Raw genomic sequence first — 14,008 nt, 5'->3', positions numbered from 1 at the left:
CCATTATGCGTAGAATTTCGAAATGAAACCTGCCCAACTTTTGTAAGTAAGCTGTAAAGAATGAGCCTGCTAAATTTCAGCCTTCTACCTACACGGGAAGTTGGAGAATTAGTGATGAGTGAGTGAGTGAGTGAGTGAGTGAGTGAGTGTGTGAGGGCTTTGCCTTTTATTAGTATAGATTTATTCTGGTTTTATTGTACTGTAATATTTTATTAATTTCATTTTGTGGCTGTTGTTGTTAAAGTATTGTGTAAGATGTGCTTATGTGCCTTGAAAGTTGCTGAGAGATTTATTATTATTATTATTATTATTATTATTATTTTATTATTATTATTACCTGAGATGCCGGTAAATCTACATTTGTTTGTTTGAGGAAACAAATTTTTATGAAATGCCTTAATAAGTTTCATTTTAAATGACACCACCTGACTAAAGAAGACACCAACTCCTTCACATCTTTAAACACTCCTGTCATGTCACCTCCTCATGTCTCTGTCCTTTAACTGATGACATTCAAATCCTTCAGCATTTCCTCACAGCTCAAACCCCACAATCCAGTCTGGTCTCTCTTCTTTCTCTCATCTTTCTTTTGTGCTGTTTTCTCATTTCTCTAACACACAATATTTTTGATGTGGTCCCACAAGTGTGTTCTACAGGACAGATTACAGAACTGTGATGAGCACACAAAAGACTCCCAAGTCCTTCTGACAAGTCACACACTCTCTAGTGGCAGACCTTCTATTATAAGATTATAGTGAATAGTGTGTGTAAGTCTTTGGATTTATTTGCCAAATTTCCCCCTTGGGACAAATATACAATATCTATCTATCTATCTATCTATCTATCTATCTATCTATCTATCTATCTATCTATCTATCTATCTAGCTTCATCTCAGTACATTATTAAGAGCCCAATGCCTTGTTTTGCCTGCTAAGTCAGTTCTTCACCTGCCAGTCTGTTGCCCCCACAATCCACTTATCTACAGTCTGATGACTTGCCTCTTATACGACTTCTGTGTGAAAGTCTTTTTGAATTCACCTGATGTCTTGTGGTCCACTATCTTCTATAATAATCTTCATTTGGGTCTTGATCTTTGTTTGTCCGTGAATGAATTAGAAGAAGAAGCACTAGATGGCAGTAGAGAGACAGCTAAAACACAGGCATTGCATTAAGAATCTCCTCCAGGCTTATACTACTGAAGACTGTAGTACTCCAGTCACACCTCAAAACACAGACATTCAAACTAAACAAATTGTTGTGTTTTAAATTAACTAAAGAGATCTTCATTTAGATCTTGATCTTTGTTTGTCCGCGAATTCCACGCATGCGTAGACCACCTTCCAGTTTAGTACGTTGTTGTTACTCACGAATGTCAACAATGTGCCGGAATAACGAATGGGGTGGTGGACAGTGTTACACTGGTTAGCTCCTGTGGCCTGGTTACAGAATGAGGTTGCTGAAGATAAAAGGTACGTGCCTACGTAACATATGAATGAAAGAAAGACAGTGGGAAAGATGGATGATAACGTAACAGCACGTTCCGGAAATTATTATTGTTACTTTGTAGCCGCTAGTGGTGCGCATCTCACAGTTGTACCGTTGCTTGCTCACATGTCAGTGAAGTGATCCCTATTTATGCTTTAAAGAGCCTGGATACCTATGTGTACCCCTTTTATAACCATTGCTCCGTGTATATTGCCTTACTCTTTGATTGCACAAAGCAACCTGCTAGATTGGAGAAAGTTTGAGAAGAGATCGTGAGAGGAAACAATAGCGTTGTGAAAACGAGACCGACTGTGAATGCACAGAAGCAGAAATGCTCCTACACCACCACATAATTACAATTCGGAGAGTGATTCCGAGTAGGCCGTTCCTATTGAATCAATGTCCACGGGTTTTCTTTTGTAATTTTGTTTCCTCATAAAAATCATAATGTTAGCTCAAGGGCCCAGTTCACGACTGGCAGCCGCTTAAACAGGGAGCCCTTCACAGTCAACTTTAACACGCGCAACATAGTTGGGCGCACATGGCTAGTAATGAAATATTTTCCTATAAGTAACCAATAAATGAATGACATGTAATCTATATAAACCCAAACACTCTGTTCACCATGCTGATCCTCACTTCAGAAGAGGTCCTTTTTATCAATGTAACATTTTAATTCTTCTTGTCCCCTCTTCTCTCCTGATGCAGACTTTGTCATCTTGCTGTGTCGTTCCTGCTGATGAAGACTCACTCAACTTGACTATCACCGCTGATTTCTCTTTGATGAACTGCTAAAGGAGCTGTCAGGTTTGAAAAAGTGTCTGGAGAAGATCAGCCAGTGGGACATCCTGCCTTTGACTCCATCAGGTACAGTGTCTGATCATGTTGTGTTCATTGTTTAAGTTCATCAGGAGGACCAGATTGACAATAACAAGGACAGTTAGATGCATGAAGAAGGCCTGTTCATTAAGATTGATCCATTTTCTCTATTAGTAATTGTTATAGTGCTTCTCACACTGATGAGTTGAGTGATATCACACTTTCACAGTAAGAACTACTTTTATTCAGAGCTCTTGATATTGTGAAGGACGGCCAGTGTTCTTACCAAGTCAGGACACCCTGAGGAAGGAAGGACAGGGGGAGACAGATTGCACATGTCTTTATCTCCCCCCAGACACTAGATGAAAGTGCACCCAGGCTCAGATTCCCACATGAGTGCTCGGAGGGCATGCTGGGTATTGAAGTCCCAGGGGAAAGAGAAAGCCCTATTGGGTACCATGGGGGCTGCCAGAGGGAGGTGCAGAATTGGGTAATCCCTACGTGATGGGGTTTTCATCTCACACGGGGGTGCTGACAGACCACATCCGGGGCATCAGGGGGCAAGAGTTGGGAGGAAGGAGGACAAATCTTGCAAGATGAATGGAGGAGGCAGTGAGAGACAGAGAGAGAGTATTGATCTTAGCGTACTTGTGGTGTGGTGGTGGGAAACCCTTATAAAAGAAGAGTTTTCCCACAATAAATTGCCTTTTATCCTGTGCCTGTGCCTGTTTGTGTTGGGTGTTTAGGGAGCTGGAGTGCCCCCCACTGTTCATAATATATCTCATCCTAAAAGAGTGAGATAGCGCTCATTAAAACAGGCTACTGGTACAATAGTAAGTCCATCTGTTCTGATCATGTCACACGTTTATGGAGCTCTGTTCACCCGACATGCTCACTCTTACGTCCCTCTTACTTTGTGCTCCTTTGGCTCATCAGACATGTTAGTCCTTACAGCCATCAGTTTTTTGTGCTTTTTTTCCTCTGTTTATCGGACATTACTGCCCTCTGCTGGACACTCGATGACATTATGCAATGGCACAGATGTCGGACATTGGACTGTTTATTGCTTTTTCTATATACTCCCTTAAAAGCTACTTCTTCATTTGACACTGTGATTCTCTTCATGTGCTCAGTGTAATGACCAACATAAAATAAGGAACAGGAAGTTGTGTTAAACTGGCAGGGCAAACTCAGCGTACAAATGAAGACATAAAGGAAATGAAACTGAATTGGGACCAACTTCAATGCTTTGTAGATATCATGAAGTCTGAAGGAGCTTCTGCTGCTTCTGTGTCCTTTACATTCGCTCAGATGGGCTCCTCTTTAAAAGTTCGCAGTAAGCCATTGTCAGCCATTCTTCCACAGACTTGTGTGTGTATTATATGTGTGGAGTCGTATACTCAGACTCATTTCCACCACTGATATTAAAGAAATTGTTTTAGAGATCAAATCATTTTAGTTTCTATATTTTGGTGGTAAAGTTGAACAAATTAGAGGATGCATTAGAACCCTGGCCACTTAGGACCACCTGAACACTCCACTGAGTGCCATAACAAGTTCGTGCCTACGTAACATATGAATGAAAGAAAGACAGTGGGAAAGATGGATGATAACGTAACAGCACGTTCCGGAAATTATTATTGTTACTTTGTAGCCGCTAGTGGTGCGCATCTCACAGTTGTACCGTTGCTTGCTCACATGTCAGTGAAGTGATCCCTATTTATGCTTTAAAGAGCCTGGATACCTATGTGTACCCCTTTTATAACCATTGCTCCGTGTATATTGCCTTACTCTTTGGATTGCCACAAAGCAACCTGCGAGATTGGAGAAAGTTTGAGAAGAGATCGTGAGAGGAAACAATAGCGTTGTGAAAACGAGACCGACTGTGAATGCACAGAAGCAGAAATGCTCCTACACCACCACATAATTACAATTCGGAGAGTGATTCCGAGTAGGCCGTTCCTATTGAATCAATGTCCACGGGTTTTCTTTTGTAATTTTGTTTCCCTCATAAAAAATCATAATGTTGTGCGACGAAGGGCCCAGTTCACGACTGGCAGCCGCGTTTAAACAGGGAGCCCTTCACAGTCAACTTTAACACGCGCAACATAGTTGGGCGCACATGGCTAGTAATGAAATATTTTCCTATAAGTAACCAATAAATGAATGACATGTAATCTATATAAACCCAAACTCTCTGTTCACCATGCTGATCCTCACTTCAGAAGAGGTCCTTTTTATCAATGTAACATTTTAATTCTTCTTGTCCCCTCTTCTCTCCTGATGCAGACTTTGTCATCTTGCTGTGTCGTTCCTGCTGATGAAGACTCACTCAACTTGACTATCACCGCTGATTTCTCTTTTGATGAACTGCTAAAGGAGCTGTCAGGTTTGAAAAAGTGTCTGGAGAAGATCAGCCAGTGGGACATCCTGCCTTTGACTCCATCAGGTACAGTGTCTGATCATGTTGTGTTCATTGTTTAAGCTCATCAGGAGGACCAGATTGACAATAACAAGGACAGTTAGATGCATGAAGAAGGCCTGTTCATTAAGATTGATCCATTTTCTCTATTAGTAATTGTTATAGTGCTGCTCACAATGATGAGTTGAGTGATATCACACTCTCACAGTAAGAACTGCTTTTATTCAGAGCTCTTGATATTGTGAAGGACGGCCAGTGTTCTTACCCAGTCAGGACACCCTGAGGAAGGAAGGACAGGGGGAGACAGATTGCACATGTCTTTATCTCCCCCCAGACACTAGATGAAAGTGCACCCAGGCTCAGATTCCCACATGAGTGCCCGGAGGGCATGCTGGGTATTGAAGTCCCAGGGGAAAGCCCTATTGGGTACCATGGGGGCCACCAGAGTGAGGTGCAGAATTGGGGAATCCCTACGTCATGGGGTTTTCATCTCACATGGGGGTGCTGACAGACCACTTCCGGGGCATCAGGGGGCAAGAGTTGGGAGGAAGGAGGACAAATCTTGCAAGATGAATGGAGGAGGCAGTGAGAGACAGAGAGAGAGAGTATTGATCTTAGTGTACTTGTGGCTGTGGTGGTGGGAAACCCTTATAAAAGAAGAGTTTTCCCACAATAAATTGCCTTTTATCCTGTCCTGTGCCTGTTTGTGTTGGGTGTTTAGAGAGCTGGAGTACCCCCCACTGTTCACAATATATCTCATCCTAACAGAGTGAGATAGCCGCTCATTAAAACAGACTACTGGTACAATAGTAAGTCCATCTGTTCTGATCATGTCACACATTTATGGAGCTCTGTTCACCTGACATGCTCACTCTTACTTCCCTCTTACTTTGTGCTCCTTTTGCTTATCAGACATGTTAGTCCTTACAGCCATCAGTTTTTTGTGCTTTTGTTTCCTCTGTTTATCGGACATTACTGCCCTCTGCTGGACACTCGATGACATTATGCAATGGCACAGATGTCGGACATTGGACTGTTTATTGCTTTTTCTATATACTCCCTTAAAAGCTACTTCTTCATTTGACACTGTGATTCTCTTCATGTGCTCAGTGTAATGACCAACATAAAATAAGGAACAGGAAGTTGTGTTAAACTGGCAGGGCCAGCTCAGCGTACAAATGAAGACATAAAGGAAATGAAATTGAATTGGGATCAACTTCAGTGCTTTGTGATATCATGAAGTCTGAAGGAGCTTCTGCTGTCTTCTGTGTCCTTTACATTCGCTCAGATGGGCTCCTCTTTAAAAGTTCGCAGTAAGCCATTGTCAGCCATTCTTCCACAGACTTGTGTGTATTATATGTGTGGTGTCGTATACTCAGACTCATTTCCACCACTGATATTAAAGAAATTGTTTAAGAGATCAAATCATTTTAGTTTGTATATTTTGGTGGTAAAGTTGAACAAATTAGAGGACGGCATTAGAACCCTGGCCACTTCAGGACCACCTGAACACTCCACTGAGTGCACATAACAAGTTCACAGGGAAACACAATAACAGACTTTACTTAATTTTAAATGTAATCATGTTTATACACACAGATACAGTTGAAGTTAGAGGTTTCCTTCCACTTCAGGTGAATTCTTTGAAGCTCACTTTATAATTGCACCACTGATTTTATACTAATAAACTACAAGCATTTAGGATGTCTACTCTATGCAGGGCAGAAGTCATTTTTTCTACCAATCTCCACAGATCTCCAAGTATTTCACTTTTTATTGACCAGATCACAATTCCAGTGGGTCACAAGTTTACATACACTTTATTATCTGTGCCTTTAAACAGCTTGGAAAATTCCAGAAAATGACTTCAAGACTTTAGACATTTAGACAATAAGCTTCTGTGAGCCAATCAGCCTACAGTATAGTATAGTATAAACACGATGGGACCACCCGGCCGTCACACCGCTCAGGAAGGAGACGCTTTGTGTCTCTTAAAGAAGAAAGGATTTTGGCACAAAATGTTCAAATCAATCAACAACAGCATAGGACCTTGTGAAAATGCTGGAGGACACAGGTAGACTCAGTCTCGATATCCATAGTAAAACAAGTCTGACATTGACATCACCTGAAAGTCTACTCAGCCCAGAAGAAGCCCACTGCTCCAAAGCCACCATCCAAAAGCCAGACTGCAGTTTGCAATAACACAGGGGACAAAGATCTGTCCTTCTGGAGAAAAGTCCTCTGGTCTGGTGAACCCAAATCCAACTGTTTCGCCAAATAAACCATCATGATGTTTAGAGGACAAAGGGTGAGGCTGCCAAGCCAAAGAACAAGTCTGGAGGTGGGAGCGTCATGTTGTGGGGGCTACAGGAGGGGCCGGCACACTTCACAGAATAGATGGCATCATGATGAAGGACAATGATGGAGAGACACTGCAGCAACATCTCAAGAGCTCAGCAAGGAAGGTCAAGCTCAGTCACAAAGGGGTGTTCCAAATGGACAAGGTCCTCCAAAGTTGGGGCAAAATGGCTTAAGGACAACAAGGTCGAGGTATTGGAGTGGCCATCACAAATCCCTTACCTTAATCTGATTGAAATGAAAAAGCATCTGTGAGCAAAGAGGCCTATGAACCTGTCCCAGTGACACCAGTCCTGTCTGCAGGAATTTGACAATTTTCCAGTAACTTATTGTAAGAAGCTTGTGAAAGGTGACATGAAACAATTGGCTCAAGTAAATAAATTAAAGGCACAGCTGCCAAATATTAAGAAAGTGTATGTGAACTTGTGATTATCTGGAACTGTGATACAGTCAATAAAAGTGAAATACTCAGAGGACATTGGAGGAAAAAATGACAGACCAAATTTATCATTTGTTAGTACAAAGGATACTGTGTCTCTTCAGAGAATCCTTGGGCACTGCTGGTCTGACTTTGAATGAGGCACATCACCTACATTGTAAGGGAGTGTCAGTTACGACACTACAGTCATGTGGCACGATTACCCAAGGGTGACCCTCATTGTTGAGGACCCGAGTGGGTGGACCAGGTCAAGGGGACACACACATAAATCCTGGCTGTGGCAGATTTAGTGTCATTTGGGTGGGACTGGACGACAAGTCTGCCTGGAAAGTTGCCAGCCAGGATCTCAAGCTGTTGTGGTGGGTGTGGCAACGTGCTGTACCAGTGCATGTCCCCCAACCTGACCTCACCTGATTAGTACAAAATCTGTGGAGGTTTATAAAATGCCGTACAGATTTGTTTAAACACACAGTAAGATAAAGCAGTTCTGCACTGATGAACGTAAATGGAACCTAACAATGTCTGTCCATGAACAGAACTGCTGAGCTGTGGCCAACTGACAACACAGGAGAGGAAAACAGAAAGTGAGGTGGTGAGGGTCAGACATGTGTGTGCGCCCAACTGCATCGGTACTGTTTACTAACTGGAAGAAAGTCTGAGATCCAATTGTGGATTGGACTGGGCAGACTGAACTCAGTCAGTTTCTTATCATGGAGTTCTGAGATGTTGGTATCTAAAGCAGAGGTCAAGTCCACAATCGAGACCCTCACATTCATCTGTGGCTCATCAAAATTTTTGTTAATAAAACGCACGTCATCACTGACACACCAGTGGGCTCTGCACACAAACTTTATCTGCATGTCTTGTTGTTTTATTCTACTGCACTGCATTTGTAATAAGTGTTTAAGAATGTAACATTATAAAACTCCATCTTAACATCCTCCATTCTTCTCTTTTCTTCATATTTTCAGCTCCAATCTTCACCCTATGCCATCCTGATCCTCAGAGCAGAGAGGAGTTTTTACAATGTGAGTCTGTCAGTTCATGGTGTTTATCATCATTTTACTTTTAATATCTCATGCCAGACTTATGATATGAAAGCATTATGTGAGTGTGGTGGGGCTGATGAGCTGAAAGTGACGGGGGACCTGTGACTGGTGCATTATGGGATATTGAGATTCAGAGCAGGGAGGCACCAAAGCAGTCTGTTGGACTTGAGTCTCTTAAGTGTCAAGTGACCTCACAGGAAATAAAAATGAAATCCTGCCGACTACGTCAGGTCCTCCTGTCACTACAGTCCTACCTCCATTGTTCTTTTTCCTTTATTTCATTTTTTCATTTCACTTTCTGCTGTTTTCATTTTCTCTTTTCTTCTTTCTGTTTCTTTTTTGTTTCAGTTGTTCCTTTATAATATTGATAAGAATTATTTATTTACACAGCACAAGGCACACAATGAAAGCAGCTCAGTGTGCTCCATATAAAAACACAACGTCCACTCCCATTAATATCTACATATACAGTCTCTGTGTGTAAGATGAAGACAAAAGGACTGTTTTATAAAAGAATCCCAGCTTTACTGTGAAATAAGTTAAAGCTGACTAAAGTACTTGGCCATTCTGTTCTCCATAGAGCTGACACTTTGATTTTGATTCAGAACTTAACATATTGTAAGAATAAAACTAAATGAACAGAAGGAAAGTATTGGGAGACCTTAACTGTTAAAAGACATCATTGGATGAGAATTGACCGTCTAATGAGAATCTCGGTCACTCAGTAAAGTGCTCACTTAGCTGTGATATGTCATTGTGTGCCTCACACTGAACAAGGACAAGAGAAGAAGAGGAAAGGATGAAGGTCACATCTGAGCAGGTCAAGGTGAAGACTACAAGTCCACCTCCAATGAGCTTCATGTTCCTGTGGCCACAGCAGCCAAAATCAAGAAGTTTAAGCTCCATGGGACTGCAGCCAAACTCACAAAATGTTGCTAGAAATAAAAAATGAACCCCTTATTGAACAGAAGGACAGTTTAAGAGGTGAAGAACAAACCAAGGGAGATATCAGGACAGACTCAGGCTGACCACCACTATCAAAGATACAACAGCTTCAAGTAGCACCATCAATCCCTTATTGAATGAAAGGGGGCTTCATGGTAGAAGACCCCACTTCTGAAAGACAGCATTGGAGTCTCGTCAGCACAGCTTCTGATTGGTTCTTGTTAATTGTCTGTGTTGTGCTCCGCCCCCAGTCCCGTTACACATTCCCAGATTTCCTCACTCGTAATCTTTTCTCTTCTTTCAGACATCTGTCCCCTCACACTGGACATCAACACGACAAACAGACGTCTCCATCTGTATGAAGGGAACAAGAAGGTGACACGTGAGAGGACAAAAGCCAAATATCCTGATCATCCTGACAGATTTGACTACTGGGCCCAAGTTCTGTGCAGAGAGGCTCTGACTGGGACTCGCTATTACTGGGAGATGGAGTGCAGTGGAGGTGGTGTGGTGATTGGGTTTGCATATAAAGGACTGAGCAGGAAAGGACGGGGCAGGGAGTGCCTCTTTGGATACAATGATAAGTCCTGGAATTTGCAGTGTTCTCATTCCCAGTACTCTGTGTGTCACAATAACAAGCAGACTGTAATCAGCACCCCCTCCAGCCCCATAATAGGTGTGTATCTGGACTGGCCTGCTGGCTGTCTGTCATTTTATAGCGTCTCACACACAATGACCCTCCTGCACAGGATCAACACCTGCTTCACTGAGCCCCTCTATGTAGGGTTTGGGTTTAGTCTTCACTGCAGTGTAACAATCAGCCATCTGACACCATGTGACCACTGACCAGTACCCTCTACTGGTCACTTTATGTCCCCACAAGGTCACCTTTGTGTTTGTAGTTTGGGTTCAAAATTAAATTTACAGGATGGGTAGGTTGGGGGCAGAACCTCTGTGATTAAATTTCTGAGTGAGAATGTGGGGTGAGTGCAGCTGTCAGGGTCTCCATTATTATTGAGTTTGAGTAGCCAATCAGGTGTGTGTGTCATAATGAGGGGTGGTGACACCTCAGACCTACAAATACCAGTCTGACCACCAGGGTTCACTGTTGATTCACAGCCACATGACCTTCAGGCTGACACCCCAACTACTGAGGTCCCCAAGTGTCACTGAATGTCACCTGTTAAGTAGGACAGGCATGTGGTCCTGCTGGATCAGCACGACTGAAAGGCGCTATACAGACTCAGTATGGAGAACTCTTGAATAGTGACTATATGTAGGAGCAGAGAGTGACAGATGAGACTGGAGTGTTGTCCACTCACCAGACATGTTGTGACCCTCCGTTGGTTACTCAAAGGGTCCTTCACTTCAGAATGAATTCACTGTGAATGTCTGAAGACGAGGACTCACCAGTCAGTCAGATGTCAGCCATACAGACAGAGTTTGGTGTTTTAGTTGATGTCACATTAAACTTTAAACTGCACCTCCTCCTTGTCCCCAGATTTGTCACTCTTGGTACCCTGAAAGCTCCAACATCTTCAAAAAATGAATTCTTGGTCAGTTGGCACACACTTGACACGGGTGCACATGTGTGGCTTTGCAGTGGACTGGCACCCCGTCCAGGGTTGGCCCACCTTGTCCACAAACCTGAAATTGAAAAGCGGATAAGAAAGACAAGGAATGGAGAGAAGGGGTCATTGATTGGTCAGTCGCCAAACTACTGCCTCTTGTGACCACACCATATTACACACATGGGAAAGGTCAGAAGTGAAGGGGGGAAGAAAAGAATACAGTGCAGTGTAAAAGAAATAAGAATAAAGAAAAAACACAAGAATAAAACACCTGAAATAAAGAACTTGAAATATTATATCTAAAACTAATTAAGATTTAAATGAATTAAGAGTAAAATAAGGGTGACACGATCACACAGTCACAGACCTTCAGAGCTGACAGGTGAGCTGATTCTTCTGTAGCCAAACTGCCCCCTCTAGTGGCCACTCTCAATATTAAATGAATGGCAAGGCTGAGGGGGAGGAAAGGTTTGGGTTTGTTAAAATGGAGATTTAGTGCAGATTTCTGAATATGGTCATTACCTTTAAGGACAGTGTGGCTTTGTTAGTGTAAGAGTCATTTTCCTAGTGGCATACAATTCATAAATATTTTACTAGATGACAATGCATAATCTAATGGAGTTTCCTATAACCCCCATAAGTAGAATTGATTTGGTATATTATAGCCATTTCTAACAGTTGTGACTAAACATTATTCTCAGAAAGTGATCAGCCTTGCCATGTGTAAGGTGTAGAGGGCACATGGTTTTAAACAATGCCTACATGCCTTTTGGGGGTGTGAAGTAATATGTAAGACAACACGCTTATTTAAGTACTGAGCCGTACGTTTAAAGCGTACAGAAGAAGAACTTAAGAATCTTTAAGTATAGAAGAATAATAAAGAACCTTTAAGTACAGAAATAACTAAAGTTTCTCAAGAAAAGCTAAGTTTAGAGAAGATACATTTTTTCCTTTTGTTTTTTGCATTTTATTCTATGCGTGTAACAATTCTTTAATTTATTCTTGTGTGGATTATTTGCTTTAATTTTTCACTGAGTATCTTTAAAACAAACTTTTGGACTGAGAGATTTCTTTCGGCACGCGTTTTACTGGTGCTTGAACTCACTTTATACTTCGGCGGCTACAGTTAGGTTATGTAAGATTCTCAATGAGAAAAGAACATTTTTTTTAATTAATCTTTTCTAATTATGTATTAACAAAATAAAAACCTAATAAATCTTTGCATTTTTAAAAATGAACTCCCAATAGTGTTTGGTGAATAAACAATAAGGATGACTGACATTTGTCAAATCTGCTCATCTGTGACCTTCTGACTTGAGAACACCTCTGGTCACATCTCCTGTGTTGTCTGATCTCACACTACAGTTCAGCTCAAATTTCTTAGAACATCAGAACACTCTGGACGAGAACAGACTATGCAGCCCAACGAAGCTCGCCAGTCCTATCCACTCATTATTTTTCAATTCTTCCAAGAAAACATCAAGTCGAGTTTTGAAAGTCCCTAACGTCTTACTGTCTACCACAACACTTGGTCGCTTATTTCAAGTGTCTATCGTTCTTTATGTAAAGAAAAACTTCCTAATGTTTGTGTGAAATTTACCTTTCATAAGTTTCCAACTGTGTTCCCGTGTTCTTGATGAGCTCATTTTAAAATACAAGTCTCGACCCACTGTACTAATTCCCTTCATAATTTTAAACACTTCAATCATGTCACCTCTTAATCTTCTTTTGTTTAAACTGTAAAGTCTCAGCTCTTTTAATCTTTCCTCATAATTCAACCCCTGTAGACCTGGAATCAGCCTAGTCGCTCTTCTCTGGACCTTTTCTAGTGCTGCTATGTCCTTTTTGTAGCCTGGAGACCAAAACTGCACACAGGACTCAAGATGAGGCCTCACCAGTGTGTTATAAAGGTTGAGCAGAACCTCCTGTGACTTGTACTCCACACATCAAGGCGCTATATAACCTAACATTCTGTTAGCCTTCTTAATGGCTTCTGAACACTGTTGGGAAGTCGATAGCTTAGAGTCCACTATGACTCCTAAATCCTTTTCATAAGGTGTACTCTCAATTTTCCGACCGCCCATTGTGTATTCAAACCTAATATTTTTACTTTCAATGTGTAATTCTTTACATTTACTGACATTAAATTTCATTTCCCACAAATCTGCCCAAGTCCTGTCTGCTATCCAAGTCCTTCTGTAATGATGGAACGGATTACAAATTATCTGCTAATCCATCTATCTTGGTATCATCTGCAAACTTAACCAGCTTGTTCCTTATATTCCTATCTAAATCATGTATATATATTAAAAATAGCAGCGGCCCTAGCACTGACCCCTGTGGAACACCACTCTTAACATCGGCCAGTTCTGAAGAAGTTCCTCACTCCATCACCATCTGCTTCCTGTGTCTGAGCCAATTCTGCACCCATCTAAAAACATAAAAAAAAACTCTAGCATGTTAGTAAAACACGACCTCCCTCTTCTGAACCCATGCTGACTGGTCAGAATAACTCCTGTCCTTGCCATGTGTTGCTCAATCTTATCCTTAATAATTCCTTCCATTAATTTTCCTGTGATGCATGTTAAGCTTACTGGCCTATAGTTGCTTGGATCTGCCCTGTCACCCTTTTTATATAATGGGATGATATTTGCCATTTCCCAGTCCTTCGGAATTTCTCCAGTGCACAGTGACATCCTAAAAATATGTGTCAAGGGTTTATATCTGTACTCACTAGCCTCCTTAAGAACACGAGGATAAATATTATCCTATCAGGGTGATTTGTTTGATTTCATCTATATATATATATATATATATATATATATATATATATATATATATATATATATATACACTGCTCAAAAGAATTAAAGGAACACTTTTTAATCAGAGTATAGCATAAAGTCAATGAAACTTATG

General features: G+C 41.4%; 1 protein-coding gene across 1 annotated transcript; it reads left to right on the top strand.

The window, feature by feature from the left end:
* Nucleotides 1–2,430: 2,430 nt before the first annotated feature.
* LOC120529015 (tripartite motif-containing protein 16-like) lies at nucleotides 2,431–10,572 on the top strand. The gene is made up of 5 exons (XM_039753076.1): nucleotides 2,431–2,478; nucleotides 2,661–2,795; nucleotides 4,595–4,754; nucleotides 8,496–8,552; nucleotides 9,823–10,572. The coding sequence occupies exons 1-5, from the start codon at nucleotides 2,431–2,433 to the stop codon at nucleotides 10,362–10,364; spliced, it is 942 nt and encodes a 313-aa protein (XP_039609010.1). The 3' UTR covers nucleotides 10,365–10,572.
* The last annotated feature ends 3,436 nt before the right edge of the window (nucleotides 10,573–14,008 follow it).

The sequence above is a fragment of the Polypterus senegalus genome, chromosome 4 (genome assembly GCF_016835505.1).
Source record: "Polypterus senegalus isolate Bchr_013 chromosome 4, ASM1683550v1, whole genome shotgun sequence".
Taxonomy (NCBI): Eukaryota; Metazoa; Chordata; class Cladistia; order Polypteriformes; family Polypteridae; genus Polypterus; species Polypterus senegalus.
This window is presented reverse-complemented; position numbering and strand designations above follow the sequence as displayed.

Coding starts and splice junctions, on each gene's coding strand:
- LOC120529015 (XM_039753076.1), top strand. CDS start 2,431: ATGCATGAAGAAGGCCTGTTCATTAAGATTGATCCATTTTCTCTATTA. Junction 2,796..4,594: donor AGAGGGAGGTGCAGAATTGG/GTAATCCCTACG, acceptor CTCCTGATGCAG/ACTTTGTCATCTTGCTGTGT. Junction 8,553..9,822: donor CAGAGAGGAGTTTTTACAAT/GTGAGTCTGTCA, acceptor CTCTTCTTTCAG/ACATCTGTCCCCTCACACTG.